The sequence below is a fragment of the Oncorhynchus kisutch genome, linkage group LG2, assembly GCF_002021735.2.
Source record: "Oncorhynchus kisutch isolate 150728-3 linkage group LG2, Okis_V2, whole genome shotgun sequence".
Taxonomy (NCBI): Eukaryota; Metazoa; Chordata; class Actinopteri; order Salmoniformes; family Salmonidae; genus Oncorhynchus; species Oncorhynchus kisutch.
In genome coordinates this window covers 44,867,032-44,887,791 of record NC_034175.2, presented here as the reverse complement: position 1 = coordinate 44,887,791, position 20,760 = coordinate 44,867,032, and the positions used below count along the sequence as shown (strand labels likewise).

General features: G+C 45.1%; 1 protein-coding gene across 9 annotated transcripts in view; it reads left to right on the top strand.

Annotated features, from left to right (window-relative positions):
* LOC109867079 (FERM, ARHGEF and pleckstrin domain-containing protein 1) overlaps nucleotides 1-20,760 on the top strand; it is a 78,188-nt gene that overhangs the window by 44,906 nt on the left and 12,522 nt on the right. For 2 of the 9 annotated variants that reach the window (XR_004203958.1, XM_031795685.1), the window contains exons 3-15: nucleotides 2,511-2,615; nucleotides 2,755-2,797; nucleotides 3,347-3,425; nucleotides 4,304-4,401; nucleotides 4,897-5,011; nucleotides 6,331-6,478; nucleotides 6,886-6,981; nucleotides 7,106-7,272; nucleotides 7,487-7,555; nucleotides 12,269-12,347; nucleotides 12,586-12,796; nucleotides 18,200-18,387; nucleotides 18,743-18,832. Coding sequence is in view for 8 of the 9 variants with exons in the window: in XM_031795685.1 (XP_031651545.1) it covers nucleotides 2,511-2,615; nucleotides 2,755-2,797; nucleotides 3,347-3,425; nucleotides 4,304-4,401; nucleotides 4,897-5,011; nucleotides 6,331-6,478; nucleotides 6,886-6,981; nucleotides 7,106-7,272; nucleotides 7,487-7,555; nucleotides 12,269-12,347; nucleotides 12,586-12,796; nucleotides 18,200-18,387; nucleotides 18,743-18,832 (1,488 nt within the window). In the remaining variant the exon portion in view is untranslated. Of the gene's footprint in view, nucleotides 1-2,510; nucleotides 2,616-2,754; nucleotides 2,798-3,346; nucleotides 3,426-4,303; nucleotides 4,402-4,896; nucleotides 5,012-6,330; nucleotides 6,479-6,885; nucleotides 6,982-7,105; nucleotides 7,273-7,486; nucleotides 7,556-12,268; nucleotides 12,366-12,585; nucleotides 12,797-18,196; nucleotides 18,388-18,742; nucleotides 18,833-20,760 lie in introns of all 9 variants that reach the window. The other 7 variants (XM_031795688.1, XM_031795662.1, XM_031795669.1 and 4 more) reach the window with 6 other exon arrangements.

Here is a 20,760-nt window from a genome sequence, read left to right as displayed (position 1 = left end):
CCCTACTCCACCCTATCCTACCCTACTCTACCCACTCTACTCCACTCTACCCTTACCCTACTCCACCCTACTCTACTCTACCCACTCTACTCCAACCTACCCTACCCTACTCTACTCCACCCTACTCTACTCTACCCACTCTACTCTACTCCACTCTAGCCTACTCTACCCCACCCTACGCTACTCTAACCACTCTACTCCACCCTACCCTAGTCTACCCACTCTACTCCACCCTACTCCACCCTACTCTACCGTACCCCACCCTACTCTACCGTACTCCACCCTACCCTACCCCACCCACTCTATTCTACTCCACCCTACTCAACCCTACCCTACTCCACCCTGCCCTACCCTACCCCATCCTATCCGACCCTACTCTACCGTACTCTACCGTACCCCACCCTACTCCAATCTACTGTACCCTACCCTACTCTACTTTGAATTTCTATCCTTGACTCTGTCCCACTGGATTCCTCCTTGTTCTCCAGGAACAAGTGTTGCACTAAGTACAGAAAACCCAGGCTACTGACTTAGATTTCCTCTCTGTATTAAAACTAGGCCTATGACTGTTTTTCTGTGGAGAGTTCTGACACTGCTGGTTTACGGCTGGTTGGTTCTGCAGCAGCACGGCCTTGGCAGGCAGGCAGCAGTGTGGGTGGTTGTTTGGCTGGTGTCTGCTCTTGTGTCCTCTAGCCTCCTGCTCCCCTGTGGTCTCACCCATCACCCTTCCGCCATATGGAAACAGCTGGTCCTATGTGGTGGTGCCCAGAGCTCCCTACATGCCGCAGTCAGAAGGGAGAGTATTGGAGGGAGAGATAAAGCAGGGAACCTATGGAGAGGGAAGCTGTGTTGATGCTTCTTTTGGACACTTCAGTTGAATGGATTATTATGCTGGTGATGCAAGTAACTGTTTAATGAACACTGATATAAGTGAGTGTAATAATGGAAACCATTTCCCATTGGTTAGTTATGTGGGTTTGCCCACTTGTGATTGGAAGAGGTCACTATATAATCCAGGAAGTAGAGAAGTTCTTAGTTTCAATGACTGCCCTTAGAGAGGGATAGCACTTGGTGGAGAAGGAGAGGAGTACGTCGTGGGCGGAGGATGTATAGAGACTAGAGTGTGTGGGGGGGGGGGGGCTGGAATGGAATCAGTGGAACGTACTCGAGCGTGGTTTCCATATACTTGTTGTTTGATACCATTCCATTAATTCCATTCCAGCCATTACAATGAGCCCGTCCACCTATAGCTTGTCCCACCAGTAGAGTAGGAGAGGGGGGAGGGGTGCAGAAGGGTGGAAGCAGTCAGTCTCAAATGGTGCTGGGTCATTATCCTACACTCTTAGAAAAAAGTGTTCTTCGGCTGTCCCCATAGGAGAACCCTTTTTGGTTCTAAGTAGAACCTTCTGCGATCCATGCAACCAAAAGGGAACAAAAAAAGGTTATTTCAAAGGGTTCTCCTATGGGGACAGCCGATGAAGATTTTAGGTTCTACATGGCACCTTTTTTTCTAAGAGTGTAGACAGGGTGGGACTGTTACTATAAACACTGGAATAACTGTGCTACGTTCTGCTCCGGTGAAAATCAGCCAGAAGAATGCAGCCTGGCTAAACGGCTCCACTCCCTTCCTCTCTGCCATGCTTCAGTCGTCTTAGGAGTTTTCTAATAGGAGTTGTGGCTTTAAACTGCAGTCCCTGACATCCCTTTGTGCCTCTAAATGAGGAAGGTTTTCTTCTATAAAGGCAGGGCTGCTATTTGGGGTTGCTTTGGTGTCGGCTGTGTATGTTCCCCTGGGATTGGAAAAGAAGTAGTGGGTGAAAAACAGCCAGATGATGGACTCAGACGGAGACTTCAAAGTGTTGTCGTGGAGGAATGGACCTCCTGGGTGAGCCGGGCTGCCAGTAGATCAGCTTCAAAGAGCACTGTGCCATCGACAGTCCCCACGGTAACGCTTGTAATTCAGAACAAAGTCACAGGGACAGACTCGTCCCCCTGTCTGTCTGATCCTCAGTGTCCCAACCCCTGGGCCTCCGTAGAGGGAGGGAGATGCTTTGAGCAATCATCTAGAACCTGGGAGTGAAAAGGAAGGGGGTGGTGGCGCATTAGTCAACCAGGATATGGCTTCTATGAAGCCACCCACTATCCATCCAGTCAGTCAAACGACACTCAGTCACTACTGCAAATGTCACTATTGTTTGTCTGTGCCATTCCTCCTAAACCCCTAAGTCCTAGAGGGATGATGAGACCCAGTCCGGAATGTGCTCTGATGCTCGTTGGTCCTTGATTAGACTTGCAGATGGAGTTTGCTGAGGGGATTTCCAGTGAAATGTCATCAGAATGAGTCTTTGAAACCAGGGGGGGGACAATATCATCCTTAGTCCAAGTACACATTGCTCATTGAATGGTTGAGCTAGTGAATGCCAGCCAGCCCGCCTTACAGTCAAAAGACAATCACTACTGCACCATGTATTTCTGTAGCTTACCCATGTCTGTTTCTATGTATTTTACAGCAAAGAGCCTCTGGCAAGGTGGTGTTTGACCTGGTGTGTACCCACCTGAACCTCGTTGAAGGGGACTACTTCAGCCTAGAGTACCAAGACCACCACAAGATGATGGTGAGGGAAGAGAAAAACACAGTACGACAGGGGTTGTTTCCCGACTAGACGGGAAGGTTGTTCCTTTGTCTAAGTGTAGAAGCTTTAAATTCGTATCTCTATGCCGACTAAGGGACGTTTGTCTTCCTTCTCTTCACAGGTTTGGCTAGACCTCCTTAAGCCAATAGTCAAGCAGCTGAGACGTAAGTAACCCAGACTTCATTACACGCTTTTACACGGCGAACAATGGACAGTTCAGTCTTAATTTGCTTCAGCTAACACTGTTGTTGTTGCTGCTAACAGAAGAAAATGAATCAAGCCAAAACATGGGAACATTAAGTGTCTTTGAAAGGAGACAGCTCGGCGAATTCATTTAGTTGTGGCTTCTCAAAACCACGTCTCATCTGAGCAAACTTAATCACACAGAGAGACCATCTTCCTTCCAGTTGGAGGCTCTGCTGTTAAATGTTTACATCTCCAGTCATAAAACATTCATGAAGTCTTATAAAAGACTGGTCTGCTCATCTACAAATGAGGACATGTGGTGCGCAAGAGCCAATGCACTTCTTCCTTGCTATGATCGGTGTGAGAACCCAGATTCAGGTCTGAGTGAAGTAGAGTATCGGAAGGAATCATAGAGATTCTAAATCCTAATTCTATGATAGGAATCTCCCTGATTTTAGAACGTGTCATTTGTATTGTCTTGGCTGTGACTGTACTTATATAACCATGCCATGATCTCACACCCACAGGGCCCAAGCACACAGTCCTGCGATTTGTGGTGAAGTTTTTCCCCCCTGACCACACCCAACTACTGGAGGAACTGACTAGGTAAGACTAAACAGGAAGAAGCCTATTAAACCACAGGAGTTTTAACCAGCAACATACCAGCCACCATTTCAGAGGAACCTTCAGTCTACAAGGCTTAGCTATAAGATTTCCTCATCTACAGGTGCTTAATAATTGGAATTTGTATTCAGCTGACGAGCTGTCAGTGCATGAAGTCGTATAAGGCTGACTGCACAGCACACAGCAGGCTATCAGCAGGCATATTATGCAGTCTTTCCATTAGACTAAGTCATTCTCGGGTCAGATCTGTGTGTGGAAACGACTGCGATGTCACAGAATATAACTGCTAATTCAGAAGTGACTAATGTGTTCAAGCCTCCCAGCAGATTTATTTCTGCCTCGGACATATAATTCACGCCGTCCATGTTTTAAACCTGCAAGGTTTTTAATGTAGCACCTTGAAATGGTGCTGGTTATTTTCAATAAGACTAATGTTTTTCTGATGTATATTTTCTCATTTATATCATTAATTCCTTGACCCTACAGAAGGTTACAGTTGATATTGGATGGGTAACGAAAGACCGCTTATCCATAGACAAGACTATTGCTCTGCAGTCCAAGTTGTCTTTGTTAAATGCAGTTTTTGGGGGTGTTTGTACTGTACTATGATGCAATCGTAAGGGGTCAGTCAACAGTCAGTACTTCCAGGTGTGGTGACATGTATGTGCCAAGAAGCTGTCTTTCTGAACCTGTTGCGTTATAGATCGTATTTGGCAAGCTGGGATCAACTCCAAGTGTTTCCTTTTTGAGGCTGCTCCCTCCTGCGTTGTCGTCTGACAGGTTTTTGATGTTAACCACACACAGCCACAGTCATCCTGTTGACTCTGTTCTAACCTGTCTCGTTGTACCGTCTTGTTCAGGTACCTCTTCGCCCTGCAAGTCAAGCATGACCTTGCCTGTGGACGTCTGGCCTGCAACGACAGTAGCGCGGCCCTGCTGGTCTCCCATATTATCCAGTGTACGTCTCTCTGTTACTTTATGGCTTAGTGGACCCACAGGGTGAGTAGAGAAGATGGATGTGTAGGGAAACACGTTGTGTTGCTCGTGCCGTCTTCAAAATGTGCCGACCAGGATGTGGTGCAGCATCCCAAATTGACAATCAGTGTGTTGCCATGGATACCTTTTTATAGTCTTCGTCTGAATGAAATCTGGAAAGACGGACGGCTTCAGAATAACCAAACATGTCAGTACCCTCCCCAGAAAACACTCTCGAGGAAGTATTTTTGAAAAAGTAATCCGTTCCTCAGCCTGCCAGGATTCTAATGCTAGAGGGAGCTGTCAAAGTGTGATTCTAGAGGGAAGAGACACAGATGAGGATGTATTCCATTGAATCTATTCTCATCTGTTCTATTTAGGGATGTAAGCGAATGATCCAAATGATCAACCTGCGGTGGTGCAGATACACTGCACACAATGTAATACAATGTCATAACATTAACCCTTTGTCCTCCAGCTGAGATTGGGGACTTTGAGGAGAGCCAGAGTCGGCAGCACCTCCTCAACAACAGCTACATTCCAGACCAGGTGGCTCTGATCGACAGGATCATGGAGTTCCACTCCAAGAATGTGTGAGTAACTCCTCTATAACTGGTTTGTCTGCACTGAGCTGTGCAGGCATTATTCAGGTCCACTCTGAACAGGAAAAGGTCGTGAAATACCCTTATACTTTCCAAGGCAATGTTTAATACGCAGATGACACAGTCGGGGAAACTCGCCACTGAATGAATAGAGTGCTTTGTTCCAGTGTGCTAACTGACATGGCATTCTTCGTCATGTTTAGACAAGGCAAAGCCCCCTGGGCTGGTTGAGCGGTTAAGGCCTGGAGGTGCATGTGTGAATGTCTGCTTTTATTAGCAACCCTGCTTGGTCCCCAGAAAAGGTCTGGAATCTACTCGGATCACAGCCTAATGAGCAACACACCGCACCAGACTTCAGCATGGAAAACAGCTAACAACTTTGGATTTCCATTGTTGTATCTCTCCTGTCTAGTCAGCTGACAGGTTGGCACAAGGGAAACGGTTGCTTGAACTCACTCACTGTAGCTTCTCCTACTCCCAGTGTTTTTCCCCCTATAATCTCTTTCCTAATTGGATAGTTCTGTACTCCTGGGAGAACACACGGTGGAAGGCTTCCATATCCCACAATCCCCTCTGTGTCGTCCTCATCGTTGCAGCTGGCTGGCTCTAAACATGTGCCAGGAGGACATGGTCAGCCCTTCCCTCACCCCCCCCCCCCCCCCCCCCAGTCCTCCACGCTACACTGGTGTCATGGCAGAGATGGGAGATCACCAGGCAGCTGACAAGATGAAAGGAGCTCCGTTAGATTTGACTGTCCTCCCCGGCTTGTTATTTTTATTTTCTGTCTTTTCAGCTGATAACACTAACCACAGTTCTCCTGGCAGGGAGCCATGGCCAGAGTTAAATCTCTAACTACAGCACACAGGAAACAGGAAAGCTTTTTCACAGATAAGAATTAGGGAAATGAGGTACTATGCAACTTCGTTTCTACCCAGAACTCGGTGGTGTGTGGTGTCAACTGAATGTGGGAACACAGATTGGCTTGTGGCTTGGTCTCTCACCACATTTACAGAACATATAGGACGATGTATTTGATGGTAGATATTATTCCGATTTAAAGTACAGTTCTTGATTTAGAGCAGCCAGGTTTAGAAGCTCAAAATGGATGTGAAATGTAACTGTTTGAATTCTGACGCATCCCACCTCATCTCCACCTTGCCGTGATTGTGAAACTCACAAGAGACTTGTGTGAGACTGCGTCAAAAGTAGGGCACTATAAAGGGAATAGAGTGTCATTTGGGACATGCCCTTGGAGAGGCCTATGAGACTTACATGAGACTTGACGCAGGCTATTGTTTGTGTGCTTGTAGGGGTCAGACGCCAGCAGAGTCGGACTACCAGCTGCTGGAGGTGGCACGCAGGCTGGAGCTGTACGGAGTGAGACTGCATCCTGCCAAGGACCGCGAGGGCAGCAAGCTGAGCCTGGCCGTGGCGCACACTGGTGTCCTGGTCTTTCAGGTGACCGACACTACTTTACAGGTCAACACAGAGTAGAGCTGGATGGAGTTAGAGGATTTGTAGACTGCTGTTTATAATTAGAAACGTACAGGATGTTTGATCCAAATGTTTGATGTGGATGGTGTAATGGCAAATGGGTAGTTTAAATGATTAACCAGCTTGGTTATGCCACACTTGCTTGCAGCTGTTCTGCTTTTCAATTGCTCTTTGAAGTGGAATTGAGTTTGACAGGCTTTTGACATGTGACAGTTTCTCTGTTCACAAATCTATTGGGATTAAGAGCTAGTTCTATTTGAGGAATGTGGAGCTGATGTTTGATGACAGGATTATTAAGACGAACAGGCTGGCTTTTATTGCATGGCACACACCATGTTAAACCGTTGTGTGAACTTCTACATTGGCTGCAGGGACACACCAAGATCAATGCCTTCAACTGGTCCAAAGTGCGCAAATTGAGCTTCAAACGGAAGCGGTTTCTCATCAAGCTCAGACCAGACCTGAACGTAAGTCATCTGGCCATAGACTATAAGAATTTCAAAATGATAATCATCACCAATGCCTAAGGGTGTCCAGCCCTGAGTTTTTTGCATTGATGCGTGTTACATCTATATCTGTCCCACCCTGCAGCAGAGCTCTTACCAGGACACTCTGGAGTTCCTGATGGGTAGCAGGGACTGCTGTAAAGTATTCTGGAAGATCTGTGTGGAATACCACGCCTTTTTCCGCCTCTTCGAGGAGCCCAAACCCAAACCCAAGCCTGTCCTCTTCACCCGAGGCTCCTCCTTCAGATTCAGGTAGACAAGCTGGCCCCTCGAGGGCCCCTGGGGCCACACAATAATAAAGCAGTCTCTCATGACACATATAGCAGGATATAGCAGGTTTGATGAAGAACCAGTCAGTACCTCAGTCTGAATCTCATTTACTAACTGTCACCCAGACAAAGCTGCTCCAGCTCTGTTGTAAGTTCACTGACCTCAATCATCTCCCTTGCTACTTTTCTCACTGCAGCGGTCGGACCCAGAAGCAGGTGATTGATTACGTGAAGGATTCTGAGTTTAAGAAGATTCCCTTTGAAAGGTAAAGACTTAGGGCTCTATTTTTGGCTGATGTTAAGCCAGCGCGATTGTCTATTCTTCTATTTTCATACCCTAGTGCCAGGACTGGTCTTATATTAGCTCACTTGCGCTGATATGGGATGGGTGGCAATATCGGAGGTGTGTCCTTAACGTGCGCCGAAGTGCCAATTTCAGTATGCGCCGGTGGGGATATTTCAGAAACAATTATACAAAACCAATAGAATGTTATATATACACTACCGTTCAAAGGTTTGGGGTCACAAATGACTATTGTAGCTGGAAACGGCAAATTTTGTATGGAATATCTACATAGGTGTACAGATGCCCATTATCAGCAACCATCACTCCTGTGTTCCAATGGCACGTTGTGTTAGCTAATCTAAGTTTATCATTTTAAAAGGCTAATTGATTGTTAGAAAACCCTTTTGAAATTGTTAGTACAGCTGAAAATTGTTGTTCTGATTAAAGAAGCAATAAAACTTGCCTTCTTTGGACTAGTTGAGTATCTTGAGCATCAGCATTTTTGGGTTTGATTACAGGCTAAAAATGGACGGAAACAAAGCACTTTCTTCTGAAACTCTTCAGTCTATTCTTGTTCTGAGAAATGAAGGCTATTCTACGGGAGAAATTGCCAAGAAACTGAAGATCTCGTACTACTCCCTTCACAGAACAGCGCAAACTGGCTATAACCCGAATAGAAAGAGGAGTGGGAGGACCCGGTGCACAACTGAGCAAGAGGACAAGTACATTAGTGTCTAGTTTGAGAAACAGACAAGTCCTCAACTGGCAGCTTCATTAAATAGTACCCGCAAAACACCAGTCTCAATGTCAACAGTGAAGAGGTGACTCCAGGGTGCTGGTCTTTTTTGCAGAGTTGCAAAGAAAAAGCCATATCTCAGACTGGCCAATAAAAATCAAAGATTAAGATGGGCAAAAGAACCACACATACTGAGTAGGTGACTGGTTGATCTCCGCGTCACGACAGTTGGAACCAAAAATGGCAAATTTGGACTCCTTAGACAAAAGGACAGATTTCCACCGATCTAATGTCCATTGCATGTGTTTCTTGGCCCAAGCAAGTCTCTTATTATTATTATTATTGGTGTCCTTTAGTAGTGGTTTCTTTGCAGCAATTTGACCATGAAGGCCTGATTTCACAAAGTCTCCTCTGAACAGTTGATGTTGAGATGTTTCTGAAACTTGATCTTTGAAGCATTTATTTGGGCTACAAATTCTGAGGCTGGTAACTATAATGAACTTATCCTCTGCAGCAGAGGTAACTCTGGGTCTTCCTTTCCCGTGGCGGTCCTCATGAATGCCAGTTTCACCATAGCACTTGAAGAAACTTTTGAAGTTCTTGACATCTTCCAGATTGACTGACCTTCATGTCTTAAAGTAATGATGGACTATCGTTTCTCTTTGCCAAATAGGCCTATCTTCTGTATACCACCCAACCTTGTCACCACAAGTGTTTGGCTCAAACACATTAAGACGGAAAGGTATTCCACAAATTAACTTTTAACAAGGCACACCTGTTAATTGAAATTCATTCCAGGTGACTACCTCATGAGGCTGGTTGAGAGAATGCCAAGAGTGTGCAAAACTGTCGTCAAGGAAAAGGGTGGCTACTTTGAAGAATCTCAAATATAAAATATATTTAGATTTATATAAAGCTTTTTTGGTTAGTACATGATTCCATATGTGTTATTTCATAGTTTTGTTGTCTTCACCATTATTCTACAATGTCCTTGAAGGAATAGTGTCCACACCTTTAACTGGACTGTGTATATATATTTAAAAAATATATATATATATATATATGGGGGATTGGGAATTATGCCGACAATTACATCGATAGAAGCCGCAATGTTGAAGATGATAACAAAAATAAAAGAAGACCAACCGAAAGCTGGTGTTCGCAGTAACGGGGTTGGTTAGGATTTTGACAGCGGAAGCACAGCCTATCCAGCCGTGACGCACAGTACCTATATGCACAAGAGAGATGTGCTTTTAGTGCCCGTAAACCTCATATTTAGAAACCTAAAAATCCTGTTTCATTTGATTTAAAAACCAAGCATAGCATCCCCTTCTCCTCATCACCAAAGCTTTATTAAATTATCATGTTTGGCAGCAGCAAAAGTGAGTGGAAATTCCATTTTTATCCATATACAGTTGAAGTCGGGAAGTTTACATACACCTTGGCCATTTAAACTCAGTTTTTCACAATTCCTGACATTTAATCCTGGTAAAAGAATCTCTGTTTTAGGTAAATTAGGATCCCCACTTTATTTTAAGAATGTGGAATGTCAGAATAATAGTAGAGTGATTTATTTCAGCTTTAATTTCTTTCGTCACATTCCCAGTGGTTCAGAAGTTTGCATACACTCAATTATTTGGTAGCATTACCTTTCAATTGATTAACTTGGGTCAACCGTTTCGGGTAGCCTTCCACAAGAAGTTGGATGAATTTTGGCCCATTCCTCCTGACAGAGCTGGTGTAACTGAGTAGGCCTCATTGCTCACACACGCTTTTTCAGTTATGCCCACAGATTTTCAATAGGATGGGGTTAGGGCTTTGTGATGGCCACTCCAATACCTTGACTTTGTTGTCCTTAAGCCGTTTTGCCACAACTTTGGAAGTATGCTTGGGGTCATTGTCCACTTGGAAGACCCATTTGCGACCAAGCTTTAACTTCCTGACTGATGTCTTGAGATGTTGCTTCAGTATATCCACATAATTTTCCTTCCTCATGAAGATATCTATTTTGTGAAGTGCTTCACGGTTGGGATGGTGTTCTTTGGCTTGCAAGCCTCCCCCTTTTTCCTCCAAACATAACAATGGTCATTATGGCCAAACAGTTATATTTGTGTTTCATCAGACCAGAGGACATTTCTCCAAAAAGTACGATCTTTGTCCCTATTTTGCAGTTGCAAACCGTCAATCTAGGACTCATTTTACTGTGGATATAGATACTTATGTACCTGTTTCCTCTAGCATCTTCACAAGGTCCTTTGCTGTAGTTCTGGGATTGAGTTGCACTTTTCGCACACCAAAGTACAGTCATCTCTAGGAGACAGACCGCGTCTCCTTCCTGAGCAGTATGACGGCTGTGTGGTCCCATAGCGTTTATACTTGCGTACTATTGTTTGTACAGATGAATATGGTACCTTCAGGCGTTTGGAAATTGCTCCCAAGGATGAACCAGACTTGTGGAGGTCTACAATTGTTTTTTTTAGGTCTTGGCTGATTTTCTTTTGATTTTCCCATGATGTCAAGCAAAGAGGCACTGAGTTTGAAGGTAGGCCTTGAAATACATCTCCAGGTACAACTCCAATTAACTCAGATTATGTCAATTAGCCTATCAGAAGCTTCTGAAGCCAAAAACAATTTTCTGGAATTTTCCAAGCTGTTTAAAGGCACAGTCAAATACGTGTATGTATACTTCTGACCCACTGGAATTGTGATACATTGAATTATAAATGAAATTATCTGTCTGTAAACAATTGTTGGAAAAATTACTTGTCATGCACAAAGTTGATGTCCCAACCGACTTGCCAAAACTATAGTTTGTTAACAGGAAATTTGAGTAGTGGTTGAAAAACCAGTTTTAATGACTCCAACCTAAGTGTATGTAAACTTCCGTCTTCAACTGTAGGTTATTAAATGATTTTAGCCTGCTCCTCTTATTATTTTGGATGTGCTTACAATCCCCTCCATGTAGCCTATATGCCCGTCATGGAACCAGTGATTAGATAACCCGGTGACACTCGTATTTAGAAACATTGAAGTTATTTTCCTGTAACAGTTGGCTTGTTTTCCATTTAATTTGATTTAAAAATAATTCCTTTTGTTAGACTACCCTTTCCCTACGATAACGAAAGCTCGCTTAACAGCAATGTGTTTTGGTTTCATGCTCATCCTGGCCAATTATTAGCCAAGGAGCCTTTACATAAGTTTTCTAAATGGTCTACTCGTGAGATTTTTGCTGACCTACGTTTTCAATATTCGCAAGTCACACAGGCCTACCGGCAGTGCATACTCCATTCGGTTTGCGTCCAACGCCATATTAAAGCTAGGCCTAGGCTATATCTTGCTTATTGAGAACATGCCTCACAGATACATGATCTGTTTTTTGTTTTTGAGGACAAGTGCAATGCGTAAAGACCTAATACTAGTTGAAGCCAATTACAATGCTGACTGTTAACATTCCAAACCTATTGAGCAAACACAGGATTTTGTTGTTGTTGTTGTTGCTATCACTTGTTACTGTAGCCTATGCTATTTAATAAACTGTAGTATCAATCCACAATGGACTAGGATGAGAATATTCCGTGCCCCCAGCCAAATGACCTGTCAATAACCTACAGAACTTGAAGCAAACGCCTATGCAGTATTAAGCTATGGAACGCCGTTGATTGGCCAGTGAGTGGCCAAGCCCTCATCACACCTACAACTTATTTATTCATCAAAACCCAGCCCTTTCGCACTACTGCCAGCTATTGCGCTCGTAATAACGACTGTGAAAATAGCAAAGACGATTCTGACACACCCCATACCTACGACACATGCACAGCGCCAGCGCTTAGATTAACTGTCGGTTTGTTCAAATAGAGCCCTTTAATGGCTGTGTTTTTTTATATCTAGTTATACAGAGACTGGATATGCGAAGGTTTGCCAGGTGTATAACATGTTCACTTCCTGTCTCCTCTTCAGGAAACACAGCAGGGTCCAACACAGCAGCAGCCGTCTGTCTCCACTGCCTTCCCCGCACCGCCCTCAAGTGCCAAAAGAAGTCAGTGTCTCCTTCGAGGCTAGTGTACTAAATGGCACTTTGTGGAACCGTCTCTATCTATCTGCTAGCCAAGCCAGCATGTTTTCACCTAGGAAGATTAGAACATGAAAAATATAGTGCGTAGAACAGTGTTAATAATTGAGTGGAGTGAATAACTAACTCTATTTCCTTGTTTAACTGTCAAGTATAACCTTCAACCCTCTCCTTCTCTCTCTTCTCCCGTCTCCGTACGCCACAGAGTGTGAGCCGTGCTCCAGGAGACATAGTGGACTCTCCGCCACGCCGTCACTGGAAGGAGTCCGTGTTGGTGAGCGCCGAAGACCCATCGGCCCTGCGGACCAGAAGCAGCCCCTCCAGCCAGAGGAATGGGGCACACAGCGAGGAAAGGCCAGGCCCCGGGGCAGAACCAGGCCCAGCCAGGCAGCCCCACCCAGAACATCTGAACACAGGTCCAGCCTCCCGGGGCGCTAAGGGCAGCAGCTCCTCCATCCCCTACATTGACTGCAGTGATATAGATAGTGAATACGACGTGGCCAAGGGCCGGGTTACCAGGTCTCACCCTAATGAGAGCTATGGGGAGGAGGTGGCGGGCCCCCGCCGTGGCAGTATAAACGAGCGAGAACTCGCTCTGGGTAGGATGAGGTACATGGAGTCCCCTCCCTCCCCAAAACCCCCCCTCAATATGAGCCGTGCATTAGATGAGTCGGGAAACCTGTCGTTCTTCGGCGGTGGTCCGCCACGTGGCCCTCTCCATAGTACTATGATGGAGGATTTGGGGGGTCGTGGAATTGGGGATCAGCGTAGCAGCAGCCCCCTGACAGTCCGCCATATGTTAGGCTCTAAGAGCACCACGTCAAGCCCCGTTATGAGCACCTTCCACCGGACAGGTTCGCTCAGCCACGCCGATCAGAACGGCTACGGCTCCCGGCTCCCGCGCTGGGACGAACCGGGTCACGGGGGCTTTAACGCCCGGGGGGGCCCTGGGGGGCCCCGAGATGAGGGCCAGGCCCCGCCAAACTACGGCAGCTACTCACCCATCGTGGCCCGCTCGCCACACTTACAGAAGCTCCACAACATGCGTAACCGTTCCGACACTGACCCCTTCGTCCTGAGCCCGCAGCAGGCCACCTCCACGCCCTCCCACGATCCCCGACCTGTCGTCTCCCGCAACGAGCGCATGGCTGCTCTGGAGCGCCGTATGATGGCCAATGGCCTGTCTGCCCCCGGCCAGCCCAAGCCCAGCCCCTTACAGAAGCTGTACAGCCGGGGTGGCGTAGACCACATAGGGGCTGTTCAGATGATTGACGGCTCCACCAGCAGTGGCACTGAGTCCAGTGACTCTGAGACCGAGACCACCACGGGCAGCTCCAGCAGCCACCCGCTGACCTATGGTAACCCCATGGCCATGGGGGTCAACTCCTCCCCCATGCCCAGGAACAAATACTCCTTCGGTAGCCTCCAGCTGGATGAGGAGTTGGAGGAAGATGGCTGCCTTAATTTTAGTGATGAGGACGGGGCTCAGGTGTTCAGCTGTTAGGCTAGCCTTGAGAAAAGAAGTCCAGAGACCTGCCCTATAGGCAGGGTAGGGTAGCGTTGGGTCTGAGAGGAGATGGGATGGTTAGCGTGGTAGATGGTGATAGCTATGCCAGTTTGTGTGGAAGGACAGATGTTGCTTAGGAGGGTTTAAGACAAGGCGCTACTAACCCCCTTCACACTCCTCTGTCGCTGTGCTGAGCATACAGTAGAGTACGCTCAACAATGAGCCAGCCTGACACTCTGTTTCCCATTGGGTCGCTCTGCCCTTTAACTGAGGGAGAGAGGGATGAAGGCTCTCTCTGTTCTCTTCTACCCTTAGGGGGTTAACCTTTCATGTCTTCTCGGATTGTATTGGTGTCTGCACACACCAGGTGGTTCTGAATTAGAGAGATTATCGTTTTCTAGTGCCAAGTCCTTTGAACAAACACTGCATGAATGAAATGCAGTGGTCGGTGAGGGTTTCAAACACCCTGATGCTCTGTAGCTGAATGTTTGGGATGTAGTCGAGGGAATTATTGTTTCACACTCCGTCTACGATGATGCATTGTAGGGTTTATTGATTGTCGGAGGGTTCCAATGCTCTGTCTAATGCCGTCTTGTGTCTTCATATAACACAGGGGTGGGCAACTCCAGTCCTCGGGGGGCCTGATTGGTGTTACAGTTTTGCCCCAGCCCCAGCTGACACACCTGACTCCTATAATCAACTAATCATGATCTTCAGTTTAGAACGCAATTAGTTGAATCAGCTGTGTTTGCTAGGGATGGGGAGAAAAGTGTGACATCACTCCCGCCCGAGGACTGGAGTCGCCCATCGCTGATATAACATCCATTCTGTAAATTGACAATATGTTGTTGTTTGATAGCATGTCGATGGGGGAGTTGGTTTACGTTTTATACGATACTGTATATGCACTTGTATTGCTTTTGTAATCGTTATGATCGTATCTGTAGACTTTTGTGATGGATTGGTTCGTGTTGAGTATACTGTGCCTAGAAATAGAGGAGACAGACAGGCAGTTTCCTTGTAATGTTCTGTGTTAACGTTCTATGTCTGATTAATTGTTGATATTTAGGGAGTTGCTTAGGTGGGCACAATAGTATTGACTATAGACGTGGGTTTTGCTTGTACTGTACATGCGGTCAATATCTAATTGGTGTCCGTAGTGAGAGAAGTCGGTCATGTCTTTGTTTGGTGCTGAGAAAGCTTCCAGTTCAGCTGCAGCACGTCCCAACTCCTCATTTCATATTCACTATGTTTACAGTAACCCTGTGTTCTGTACAAATTCTCAACGGATTGAAATTCAGCTAACTACTGTTGACTGTGTGTGTGTGTGTATATATATATATATATATATATATATATATATATATATATATATATATATATATATATATATACAAACAGAGCAACAATAATTTTTCATAGATGTAGTTTGTTCTGGCGAACATCCGTTTTATCGAAGGAACGTTATTTTAAGACTTGACATACCAGCAGATATCCATACCCACTTAGTACTACTGGACAGTGCTGGTACTGGTTGTCCAGAAAAGCAATTCTCTGTGGGTTTTAGGCATGTTTTATTAGACGTAAGAGAGTGTGTTTGAGTGTGTGTGTGTGTGTGTGTGTGAGACCTCAGGTGTTGGTGGTATAATATGGCTCTGATGCCCACTGTTGGCATCTCTTCTTCTCCTTGTCTACCTAAACATCTCTTGTAAGCGTTCATTCTCTATTGTTCAGTGAACTCCAGGGGTATACTTTATACTTATCTCACTGATTTGTTCTTTTCCTCCAGCATTGCAAAGGTAGCCATTTTTCCCTAACAAAATTACTCTGCACTTTTGTGTTTTATTTGTTTTCTTGCTGTCCCCGATTTTTTTTCTTCTTTTTGCTTCATTCTCCTTGTCATTTGTTTGCAGTGTATAATTTTGATTAAGGATTTATTGACCTTATATCACAATGCTTTTAATTTTTTAATTTTTAATTTCCCGAATTTCCTTGTCCAATTTGAAACACTGTTCTGTCAGCATGCAACACTTAAGGGGTTAAATCTCACCTTGTCTCTATTTCCCTGCTCTGAAAGCATGTGAACCTGTTCCTGTACTGTCCTGATGTCTTGCTGTTCTGTAACTGACTGTGTGAAGAGAAAAGGGGTTCAACTGGGTCTCCTTTACTGCAGTGGTCCCGGTGACTGTCAGCAGAGAGTACAGAGGACTAGAATGTAGGACTGGGGAGTTGAGAAATGACTCTGTTCAGGATGACAGGAACCAGGGAATACGCTGGGAACACGGAGGCAGGTTTCAGTATGTGCTGCATGTTATGTGTCTGAAAGGCAATTTAAGGGCAGCGTCTCAGTCTCTCAGCTCATCCGTCAATTCCACGGGCTTCTGCTAGTCTAGGATCTTTGAGACTCTTCTAGGCTTGGGCTTTATCCACGTGTACAGAGTATTTATTATCTATTGTGTCATTTTATGATATTGGTCCTATTTATTAACATGGTCCAAAATGAATATAAACTGTAAATAATAACACAATGTTGTTTTTACCTGATTCATTGATGACTTCCAGGTTAAGTGTGAGAGGGAACAGTGTGAGAGTAGTGCTGGTCGCTGGATCACTGCAGGCAAGGAGAACCCTGTCAGGTACACCAAGCACTGTCTTATGGCTCTGTGGCGTTGGGCTGTTGCACACGGCTGATATTTCAGGTCATGATTTGTATTCGATACCAACACATTCACTACACCTACTCTATAGTAATATAATATAGTAATATATTGTGTGCCAGGCTTAAATTCATGGCTCTATAGGCCAGGCTTGTGTGTGTGTGCTAGTCTCGACCGCGCTTGGTTCCATTGCATGTCCAAGAAGCTAACCCAGGGCTCAGGCATGATGTTGATGCTTTCTTGCCCTGGCTGTTTCACGATGTATGTACCCTCACCTCACTCCTACCTGCTGTAACATTTCACCAGGCAGATATCACTCACATCAGACAAGCCAGTAGCACTTTCAGCAGCAAGGTATAATTTGATCCATCTGAGACGACAATGTGCATTACGTTACGATGATTACTGCTCACCCATTAAACTTTGATTTAAGTTCAATTTTATAACGAGTGGACACAAAATGCTTCTTCTGCAGATTGTGCTGCTCCTACGATTGACACAATTGATTTGTATAATATAGCTTGAGTGTACAATCGGTATGCTCCCTCTAAAGCAACTGACTGTCTTAATAAAGTATTAGCAAAGTGGTATCTGTAGTAATACTGCAATAGAGAGATTATTCTGGGAAGCTCTTTGTGCACTGTGACACCTACAGGTACTATTAGACAAGTCCCAGAATATGCTTGTTGTAAATTCCAACTTGACTTGTTTCTCTTTCCCTCTTTCTCTCACTCACTCGCTCTCTTTACTCACTTCCGTCACACACTGTTTGCTACGGTCTCGTGTTGATGTTGCTTTGACACTCACTGGGCTCTGATACTGATTTTACCAGATCTTCTCTTTTTCCCGGGAGACTTTCTACACTTTTTAACCTTGTATACGGTTGTGCACTAGTGTCAATAAAGTTGACCTTTATGAAGTGGGACTCCGGAATCTTCTTTTATAAAGACCCCCCCCCCCCCCGACATTGTCTCGTGACTGTTTTTAGACCCTAGTCCCATCCTCATCCTCCTGTGCTGTCGTAGATGTAGCGTAGCTCTGTTAAATGTATGTGTGTGTGTTTATAGTGTGTGTTTTTTTTATATACACTCATTTGTGTGTCTCGTGGCTGTGTTCATGTAGTCCGTGTTTGGTATTCCCGTGGTGCTTGTTGTCACAGCTGTCCTCTCCATTGTAGAATGTAGTATCGTGGCGTCTGTAAGGTGTTCACCAGAGATGTTGCTGGTTTAATCATTGTTCTGTCCATGCCAACGTGGTGCTATCAGAGGACAGGAGACGGTAGTGGGCAAGTATGCAATCAAGTGTCCCTAGTGAACATCCTAGTGGAAGTGTAGTTGATTTAGGTAATCGATTCCAGTCATTCATAATACTGTATTCAACCCAACAGCAGCGTAATCCTGATGGTATCATGCTGAAATGGCAGACATTACAGAGAGAGAAGAGCACTAGAGCTGTCTGGGCAGCAGAGTGAGTCATGGGTGACTCTTGTCTGGATGCAAGTAGCTACAGTAACTAGCTACAGGCAAGGCACATCCCCCAATTTAGCTCTCATTATTATCCCTGGGACAATACTATAAGATGTATATGACTGTAATTGAACTTGTTCGTCTCTAACTCTTCCTCATTTCTCATCCCCCTCTCCTTCGCTACAGCAGGAGTGGTGTCCAACAGCCCCCATCTCTCTGCCTCCTCCGGTAACTCCCAGGGCATGGTCAATGGTCAGAAGCCGGTTGAGCTCTGTGGTCACAGTCCGGACGGTCGGCAGCCCTCCCCCCTTACCAGCCCCCTGCTCAACGATGCCGGAAGCGTGCGCACCGACGATGAAGACGAGGTTCGGAGGAAGGTTTGTGGTCCAGAGAGGGCCCCCGTTAAAGGATTAGAACTAGAGAGGGATTGTTGTCAGTTGCTGTGTGGATGTCGTTGTGGTTTTAAATCTCCAGTTAGCATAACCAGCTTCAAAGAGGCTACAGTCATATAGTACCTAAAATAGCAGAGGACCCAGATTACCTGGCCTAAATAACTACCCACAGGGACCAGTGTTGTGAACACTGTACAAAATGTGATGTACTGTAACTGGGCTACATGTCTTAACACTGGAATTGATGACACAAAATGTGAAGAAAAATACCCAAGACACAGTCTACAGCTTACTGTGTTGTCTCTGCTCAGTTTAACACTCTGTCCTCTTCCTTTCACAGAGATTCCCCACCGACAAGGCCTACTTTATTGCCAAGGAGCTGCTGACCACAGAGAGGACCTATCTGAAGGACCTGGAGGTCGTGACTGTGGTAAGGCCCATCACCAGATAGATTCTTCCGCTCTCTCAGGGACTCAACACTGACCTTTTGTTTATTTTCTCCCATCCTCCGGGCAGAAAACATTGATTATTCCGGCTAGCTGCTTTACAAAAGAGCATATGGCAAACACACAGGGATCCATGCAGTGGGGGTGGGAGATGTTTTTTGGCAGGTGGGGGAAATACTCTGAGAATGCTATGAAATGTATTCATCTGTTTATCTCACCCAAGGCTGTAAATATACAGTGCAATGAGATCCACGGCCTTGAATGTCCCTGCTTAACGTTGGGCTGACATCCTATTTTAGTCATTTCCTTTTGGCTCCCACCGCCTCTGTACAGACAAACATATGGACGCATTTTTATTTGTCTCTCAAGGGAGACGCAAAAGAAAACAGGACATTAAAAGAAAGGCACATCTCCTTCCAGTGTATTGCAATCAGTGAAGGAAGTTGCTGTGAGTGTTGGTGTCACGTTTTATTAGTCCTATGTACGGGATACACATGGTATACATGGTATACACCATCCAATGAAATGCTTACTTGCAGGTTCCTTCTCCACAATGCAACAGCAGTACGAAACGATAAAAGATAATAATATGAACATAAAGTAAATGGCTCAGTAGAATAAAATAAACGTTTTAGAATAAGTATAATACAGCCACAATTTATAGTCCAATATTTACACGTCTTTTGGGGAAGGGGGGTTGAGCGGCAAGTGTTTTAGTCGTGCGGGGTATGAAGTCAGTATTCAGTATTCACCCTGTGAACATCATCTGGTTGTAGCAGCGTTCACAGATGTGGAGACGGAGACTGGAGAACCACTCTCTTCTCTCGCTGTTTATATGGGCCGCCACCGCTTCTTGTCTTCTCTGATGTTTAGAGAAGCCTTTTACACTTCTCATAAACATTTGCCTTGGCTGCTCTTTCTCTTTCGGTCACTCTGTCTCTCTCTTCTCGCTTTCTCATTCTTTCTCTCTTTTTTTCCCCTCCCCCTCTCCACCCTCCCCCATTGGCTGGTGTTGTTAAGTCATCTGAGAAACAGCTGCTGCCTGCTGTCTGCTTCCCAAGGCCTTTCAGCAGCACCCTGCTTTACCTCCTCTAAACCCTGTTCCTCTCCTGTCTACACTGCCTTCATACAGTATTCACACCTCTTGACAAATTTTCACATTTTGTTGTCTACAGCCTGATTTTAAAATGTATTCAATTGAGATTTTGTGTCACTGGCCTACGCACAAAACCACAAAAACCAGGGATGTTTTCAAATGTCTCACAAAGAAGGGCACCTATTGGTAGGTGGGTAACAAAAATGTAAACAATCTGACGTTGAATATCCTTTTGAGTGTAGTGAAGTTATTAATTACACTTTGGATGTTGTATCAATACACCCAGTCACCACAAAGATACAGGCGTCCTTCCTAACTCAGTTGCCGGAGAGAAAGGAAACCACTCAGGTATTTCACCATGAGGCCAATGGTGACTTTAAAGCAGAAAACTGAGGATGGAGCAATAACATTGTAGTTACTCTACAATATAAATAACAGAGTGAAAAGAAGGAAGCCTGTACATAATAAAAATATTCCAAATCATGCATCCTGTGCCAAATAAATGGACTTTTTGTGCTGAATACAAACATTATGTTTGGGGCCAACACAACACATCACTGAGTACCACTCTCTTCATATTTTCAAGCATGGTGGTGGCTGCATCATGTTATGGGTATGCTTATCATAGGCAAGGACTAGTTAGAGTTTTGGGATAAAAAAGAAACGAAATGGAGCTAAGCACAGGCGAAAACCTGGTTGTCAGCTTTCCAACAGACACTGGGAGACAAATTCACCTTTCAGCAGGACAATTACCTAAAATACAAGGCCAAATATACACTGCCTTCAAAAAGTATTCATGCCCCTTGACTTATTGCT